The sequence below is a fragment of the Panthera uncia genome (assembly GCF_023721935.1).
Source record: "Panthera uncia isolate 11264 chromosome C1 unlocalized genomic scaffold, Puncia_PCG_1.0 HiC_scaffold_3, whole genome shotgun sequence".
NCBI classification, from domain to species: domain Eukaryota; kingdom Metazoa; phylum Chordata; class Mammalia; order Carnivora; family Felidae; genus Panthera; species Panthera uncia.
Window position 1 is genome coordinate 8,454,384 of NW_026057584.1, and position 7,807 is coordinate 8,462,190.

Genomic DNA, 7,807 nt, shown 5'->3' on the forward strand with positions numbered 1-7,807 from the left:
CCGGCGTAGGGTGGGCATGGTCTCAGCAATGTCCCCAGTCACCAACTCCTTCTTTCCTGGAGTTCTGTTCCTGCTGAAGGGACAGAGGAGCCAGGGACAGTGGTGGGGCGGCCTTGGGGCTGTGTCAGCCTGATGTTCTTGGGACCTGGGACTGGCTGCCTCTCCATGCCCCAAACGGGACCGGGGTCATGGACATGTCTCGAGGGTTCCACCCGATCTTGTTTGTTCCCGGCTCTGGAAGGTGCCTGCGGAACCTCCATGCCTGCGGAAAACAACCTCACCCCCAGCAGATGCGCCTTTCTCACCAGGACACTGCCACCCCCGTCTCTCCCATCTCCAGCCCTGTCCGCCAGGCCGCTGGCCGCTGTCCCTGATGTCCTGCATGTTCCCAGCCAGGACTGACCTCCTTCCCCTTCTTGCGTAGGAATGCCACCCCTCCTTCAGGACGCAGAGGCACTCTCACCCCCAGGGCTGAAGGCTGCTCCCCATCCTGTGTCGGGCGGGGTCCTGACATACTGGCCCCCTTTGGTGGGCAACCTGACCTTCCTCCCTTCCTCCTGCCATGCAGCACAGAAGCCCCACTCCTTTGCCAGTTCTGCCAGCTCAGGCCTGGGCCCCTGAAGTCTGAAATGGGGTCAGCAGCAAGGCCGCCCTGGGGGCCCACGGCTGAGCAAATTCCCATGCTGGGAAGTGCAGTCTCCGCTTAAAGCCTCAGGTCCACGGGGCCCACAGGAAGGGGGTGCACACCCAGGGCCCCTGCACCTTGTCCCTTTGCTCTCAAGATCGAGTCTGAACATCTTCCTGCAATGCAGGCCTGAGACTAGGCCCTACCTCCCTCGCAGGCTCCTGTCCGTTTTTCTTTTCTTTCTTTTTTAAAGTTTATTTATTTTGAGAGAAAGTGTGAGTGGGGGAGGGGCAGAAAGATAAGGAGAGAAAGAATCCCAAGCAGGTTCTGGGCTGTCAGGGCAAAGCCTGACTTGGGGCTCGAACCCACGAACTGTGAGATCATGACCTGAGCCAAAACCAAGAGTCTGGACACTTAAACTGACTGAGCCAGCCAGGCGCCCCTCCTGTCCCTTCTCACACCCCACCCTAGCACCCCCGGAGAGGAGCTCTTTTCTGCTTCAGGTACAACGGCCTCCTCTAGCTCTAAACTTCATTCTTCAGGTCCTAGCCGAACACAGTGCTGTCCCTGGAACCCCGCCCAGGGCTCGTCGCTTCCACCTTCCACCTCCCAGTCTCCTGAGTGTCCCTCCCTGATGCCCCTGTCCTCTGTGGACTGAGCTCGGGTTAGACAGAGGACCTACTGCCCCCCTCTGCTTTCTGGAGCCCCTGGCTTCACAGGGTATGAGGGACACAGGGCGCTGACAACTTGGGGGTGTGACCTGTGCTCAGCAGGCTGTGTGCTTGGTTTAACCCTCTGTTGTGGCAAGCTGGAAATTCTTAACTTTTAAAACCAGGGGCCCTGCATTTTCATTTTGCACCGGGCCCTTCAAATTATGCAGCTGGTCGTCTGAGACATGGGAAAATCTGGGCTGAGGAGGAAGAGCTGCCGTGTCCCTTTTCCCTCTGGGGGCTTGGACCCAGGCAGCCAGGGCCGCGAGGGACAGCCGTTTAGTCCCGTGCCCCCTTCTGCACTCCTAGATGTTGTGTGACGTTAGGACCCAGCCATTCCTTCCACTTCCCTGGAGGAGAGGCCCAGTGTAGACAGCCGGGGGCACCTGACCTACTCCGTGATGCCTGGAGCTGGGCCCAGGCAGGGAGCGGCTGGTTTGCTCACTAGGGCCCCAGCGACTCTTCTGGGGACAGCTGCTTTCCCCAACCTAGAGGTAAGCAACTTAGGCCAAGGTTCCCCATACCCTGCAGTCCCCTGAACCACCAACCCCCGACCCCACGGAGCCACTGTTTCAGTGTTTCTCGTCAACCGTATCAATGCTTCCAGGTTGACCCAAGGGACATCAGGGAGCCCGCGAGCTCGTGCACACCCCCACCCGACACCGCTCACGGGCGCATCAGGCTCCACGGGAATGCACCATTAGCCGGCATGCTTCTCCCCTCCAGCGCCCCGTCCAGGGGGCGTCTCTCTGTGGTCTCTGCTTTAATCCTGGCACCCACATCCCTCTAAAGCCCTTCAAGCGGTCCTGTGTACCCACCAGCAAGAGGGAGGAACAAGCCGTGTCTTCAGAAATCTCTGGCAACCTGGGCCCTGGACACTCTCTGATGGCAATGGTGACAGGAAGTTTCACACCGGAAAACAACCACCTCCTTTTATTGAGAAAACAGAGTTGATCCCGCAGTCGCTTCCCAGGTGACTCCACCCTGAGAAATGAGGTGGCATCCTTCTGCACCCATCCACAAGGACCCCCGGCCCCGGGCGAGGCGGAACACAAGGGTCCCTCCATCCCCTCCCAGGGGCACACGCTGGCCTGCTCAGGCCCTGGAGAAGTAGGCGTGCAGGGAGGGCAGGGTTCTGGGGGGGGGGGCGCTGTGACGGGCATGGGGGTGCTCTGGGGGGAGGCGAGTGGCCGAGGGAGGTGGACTCTTGCTGGAATGAGGGAAGGGGAGGGAAGAATACCACCATCTCCCGAGGCCCGGCACTCTTTCCTTCCAGATTCTTCATAAATAAAACTTCACAGTAATAGAGGAACGTCCATCTCCAGGGCCAAACCAGCTGGTTTCCGGCCGGGGAGCCAGGCCTCAGCGGGACCGCACGAGGGCCCTGGGCCGGTGGGGCAGCACCGTGACCGCGGGGGGCTGGAGCACTGCTCTCTGGCCCTGTGTCAGGGGCGGGGGGGGGGCGGGGGGGGTGCTGCGGCCCGCCCGGAGGTTCTGAGGATGGCTGAGGTAGTCGGAGCGGCCAGCCGCGCGTCCAGACAGAGGCAGATGGAGCATCACAGGCCACGGCCAGGAGTCAGGCCGCCTGGGAGCAGACACTGAGCAGCAACTCCAGGCGGGTGTGGGGGGCGGGAGTGGCGCTGAGGGCCTTCTGAGGTTCCGTCTCCTGGAGACCCAGGGGCAGGGACCGTGGGGGAAGGGGGGGGCCTGTGAGCCTGCACAGGGCTGAGCCTCTCCTGAAAGGGCTGCTTGGGCCCAGCGGGGGGAGACTGAGGCATTTCATGGGAGAACGAGGATCTTCTCTGTGAAGATGAGAGGGCCGCCACAGACCCGTCCGGGGTCAGGCCTAACCCGGGTACCTGAGCACCGGCTTCCTTCAGAGACCGCCAGGGCCTCCGCCAGGTCACGGGGAGCCACGCAGGTCACCCAGGTTAGGAGGGCGACCGGTGGCTGGTGGCCTGGTGCCCGAGATGATCCTCCCGCGGTCCGGGCAGTTCCCAACAGTCCTGGGCCTCAGCTCCACTTTCTGGGGAGTGTCCGCGCAGGGAGGCCTCCTTCCGGCTAACTGCACCCCATCACACCCAGGGGCGCACACGGCCCAAACCCTCCAGCTCCCTGCAGGGGACCACAGACCACGTCCTGGCTTTGCGGCTCCGGCCCCATGATTTCTGGGGCTCAGGAACACCTGCCCTCGCCTGGCCCGGTGGTCGGGCCGGGGTCAGAGCACCTGCAGCTTGCGGGAGCAGGTGAGGTTGCCGTGCACCAGCCCCCACATAGCCAGCAGCTCGGCGGGCAGCAACTTGTGCACCACAAGCACGGAGCGGAAAAAGCAGGGCTCCTTGTTCATGCGGCTGTTGCGGTTCCGAGAGATGCCGAAAGTCTTGAAGCCCTCGTGGGCCGTGGGCTGCACGCCCAGCACCTCCAGACACATGCCCAGGAAGACGTCGTCGATGGGGTACAGCTCCAGGGTGTCGCAGGCGTGATGCAGGCGCCGGGCCAGGCTGCCGGCCATGAGGAAGCCCCCTCCGCCCGCGTACGGCGGGTAGCTGGCCTTGCTGTACAGAACCCCCGGGATGTAGTATTTGTTGTCCTTCTTGCGGATCGGCCTGGCGTGCTGCAGGACGTCGCCCACAAACAGGTCTTCCTGTGGCTGCCGGTCCGCCAGAAATTCGAGCAGGTTGGGGGGATTGACGAAGACATCGTCGTCGCCCTTGAAGATGAAGTGAACTTTGGGGCAGTAGATGTCAAACCACTTGAGGAAGTGGATCTCCTTGAGGGTCAGGTTGAAGAAGCTGTCGAGAAAGTCCCACTGCAGGATGTCGCCGTAGAGGCGGTCTTCGTAGGCCAGCAGCTGCTGGTAGTGGGCCCGCTCCTCCTGCTTGGAGGCCGTTCCCAGCAGGAAGAGGGTGCGCACGGCGCCGCGGCCCCTGCCCACCGTCTCCTGCTCACGGCCCCAGGTCTGGCGGATGGCCTCGCGGCGGTCGTGCTGTGTGATGACCGACTTGACCACCACCAGCAGGTAGACGTCACCGTGGCACTTCTCCGGGTGGTTCAGCAGCATGGGGAAGTATCGGCAGTGGCGATAGGACAGAAACTGCCGGAAGTGTGGTTCCAGGCCCTGGAACCAGGGCTGGTGGGTCAGGTTGACATTGACCGAGCAGTTAGTGATGTTGATGTCCCAAGTCTGGGGCCCTCGTGAGGCCATGGGCGTGGGGGCAACCGCATCCTTCGGGTTCTTCCAGAAACTGTTGGGGTTCACCAGGTGTCCGCTTGGTTTCTGAGCCTTTGGTGGCTCTAGAGTGGGGGGCGGGGGTGCCTGCAGAAACTGGTTGGGAGTCAGACTGCGCTGGAATACCGTTACGGCCACCAGCAGGGCCAGGGACAGGCACACACTCTTGTAGACGGTTTTCTTCCTAGGGGTGAGGGGATGGAGGGTGGTTCAGAGGAGAGAGGAAGGGGTGAGTCCCCTGTGACTCTCCAGCAGCCTTGTTCGGAGCTGCAGTCCCAGATGGGCATGTGGAGCCTGGACACAGACTCAGGTCCTGCGGCCCGAGTGGTCAGAGGAGGGTCCTGCCTTCTCCCCCACCCTGACTTCCCTCTTCCAGGACCAGGGCAACCTCGATGCACGAAGTTTAAGTACAAGCACTGTGGAGTCAGGCTGCAGGGGTTTAAATCTTGGCTCTGCCACTTATAAGCTTAGTGACTCTGAGTGGGTCCCCTTAACCTCTCCAAACTGTCATTTCTTTTTCCCCGGCATGAGGATAACAACAAGGAATTGGAGTGCTGTCTAATGTGCCTGGCACACAGTGGGTATGCAGTCCGGGGATGCTGTGCGTCTACAAGGACGACCTCTGGTGGAGACTTTCTGCCTGTTCCCCGACCCCGGCAAGGCACCCGGTTTGCTTTCATTTCTCTGTGCAAACTTCATGACCCATTGGGGTGAACCATCCTGGGGGGGGCAGAGACAGCACCCGCTCTACAGCTTGGGAGCTCAGGAACCTCTGGGGGGACACCAGGGAGAGTCTCTAACGTGGGACCTGAAGAAGCCTGTCCCTTCCCCTTCCACCCCATCCATCTGATCCAACGCACAATAGCTGCCCTCATGGCCGAGCGAGGCCCGAGAATGGGACAGGGGTCTCCTGCCGTCTTACCGGCTCTGCTCAGCTTGGGCCCCACTCTCCCCCTAGGAGAGATGGCGTTCCCCCAGCTCTGCCTCCCCGGGGAAGGGAACACATTCAGACCTCCACTCTCCAGGGACCCTCTTTGTCCACAGAGCTCCTACCACACCCATTTCGGAAGCAAAAATTAGAGCTTTTTGCTAGAGGTGCTGGCAGGCCCAAGGCAGGGGGCCTGAGCCCTGGGGCCCCAGGACCCTCTCTCCTCAGCTCACACTCTGGAGGTGGCTAGGCCTCCTGGCCTGGTCTCTCTTGTGGAGACACAGGGGCTGGGGGCTTTGGGGACACAGGCAGTCCAGAAGTGTGGCGTCACAGGGCAGGCCAAGAGGGAGACAGCCCCGACCTCCAGAGGGGGAGCCGCAGGGCAAATGGAAGAAATAGACTGCAATGTGGCATTACAGGGATGCTGGAGAAGTTGGGGGTGGCCCTCATGCCTGACTAGTTGAAGGTTCAGGCACCCAGGGCTGGTAAATGCAGAGCCCCCTGGAGCGATGTTTTCCCATGGAGTCCCAAGGGTTCCGGTTTATGGGGTAGGAGGAAGACTGGGTCACCCCAGGTGCTGGAGTGGGGGGTGTGACCCAAGACTCGACCCTGCCAAGGGGGACAGCAGAATGTTCTGGGTCAGGGTCTCTTGCCCCAGGCGTTTCAGCGAAACACCCCTTCCCCTGAGTCGGGGAGGTCGGGACTGGAGGAAGTCCGGCGGGGGTCACCCCAGGGGAAGGGGATGCGGGCGAGGCCCCTCTGCCCAGGCCTATCCACCTGCACCACCCCACTCCATTTGTAGGACTGAAGTCCCTCAGGGGAGTAAAGAGAAGGGGACAGGGGGAGTGGGGCTGGAGGCCCGAGCTCCCCCGGAGGAAGGAAAGCCCCTCGGGGTGGGGGGGGGGGGAGCGGGGAGAGGACGGCGGTCGCCCAGGACGCAGGAGGCCCTCAGAACGGGGGACGCGACCGGGCTGCCGGAGAGCCCTTGAGTCCCCAAAGCCCGGGGTCCCGAGGTGGGCTCAGGGTGCCGCGGGGCCCGGGCCGGGCAGAGCCGAGGGGCCGCCGGCGAGGGCAGCGCGCACGGGCTCCGCGGAGCCCGGCCGCGTCCGGCTGGTGCGGGCGCCGCGCACCCCCGGGCATCCCGGCCGCCGCCGCCGCCGCCGCCGCCGCCGAGCCCGTCCGTCCCGGGAAACTGAGGCCAGCCCCGGGGCACCCGGCGCGGCATCCTCCCATCCCCGAGAGCCGCCCGGCTCCCCCCCCACCCCCGTGCATCCCGGACCTCGGGGGAGGGAGCCCAGGGTCCCCGCGCCCCCCGGCCCGGCCCCCCGCCCGACTGCCCGGCCGGGTCCCCCACTCACCACAGAGACATGGCGGCCCGGGCCGGGACGGCGGCGGAGCGGGGCGCGCGGGTCGCAGCTCTGGGCGCCGCGGCTCGGGGACGGCGGGCGGGGACGAGGACGGGGCGGGCGGGAGCGAAGGCCGGGCCGCGCCCCCGCCGCGACTTTCCACTTCCCCGCGGCCGGAGGAGGGACCGGGAGGGGCGGCGGCGGCCCAGGTGCGTTAACCCCTTCGGCGCCCCCGGTCCTCCAGCCCCTCGGCCGCCGGGCCAGCGCTCTGCACTGCGGCGAGCGCCGGTGGCCCATTTCCTAGAGGCGGAACCAGAGGCCCGACCGGGAGTGGGGACCTCGGAGCCCACGAGGATCGCTCCCGTCACCCCTGCCCCCGGGTACTCGGTTTCCCCCGCGGAGCTTCCATGGGGTCGTCGGCCCTTCTGGAAGACTGTGAACCAGGCAGGACACCACCCACCTGCAACCTTCCTGGCGCCCCGCGGTCCCCACCGGCTCCCTCTGGCCCTATTAGGACTTTTTTTTTCCGTGGTAGGGGAGGCAGAGGAAGACAAAGCTTCCTTTTCCCCCTCCGATTCCCTCTGCCTTCTCCCCATTCCCCCTTCCCAGGGAGGCCTCCCTGCACCCTGCTGTTGGGGCCCCTGGGCCAGCCATCTAGGGCTTGTCTGCAGGGGAGAGGGGCTGCAGGGGGGCGCAATGTCTGTGAGATAAGACGCCCCAGGAGGCTAGGCTGCCCGTGTTAGGGGCCACAGCTCCGGAAGCCTTTTTCTGTGCCCCAAAGTGGAGGCCCTCTCCCCCTCTGGGGTCCCTCCTGCCTCAGAGGGCTCCCCTCACTACCAAGGGAAGGCCTGCTTGCCTGGCCCCAACCATCTCTCTTTTCATCCATCAACAAATATTTCACTCAAACCCCTTTTTTGTCCCCAGCCTTTATTAATCTGCCTGTGTGTGTGCCAGACCCAGCGTTTCCTA

At 63.8% G+C, this 7,807-nt stretch overlaps 1 protein-coding gene across 1 annotated transcript; it reads right to left on the reverse strand.

The window, feature by feature from the left end:
- Positions 1-2,249: 2,249 nt before the first annotated feature.
- B3GNT7 (UDP-GlcNAc:betaGal beta-1,3-N-acetylglucosaminyltransferase 7) lies at positions 2,250-6,972 on the reverse strand. The gene is made up of 2 exons (XM_049614702.1): positions 6,851-6,972; positions 2,250-4,748 (listed from the first exon to the last, which is right to left on the reverse strand). Exons 1-2 carry the CDS (start codon positions 6,859-6,861, stop codon positions 3,554-3,556), a joined length of 1,206 nt encoding a protein of 401 aa, XP_049470659.1. The 5' UTR covers positions 6,862-6,972; the 3' UTR covers positions 2,250-3,553.
- Positions 6,973-7,807: the final 835 nt, after the last annotated feature.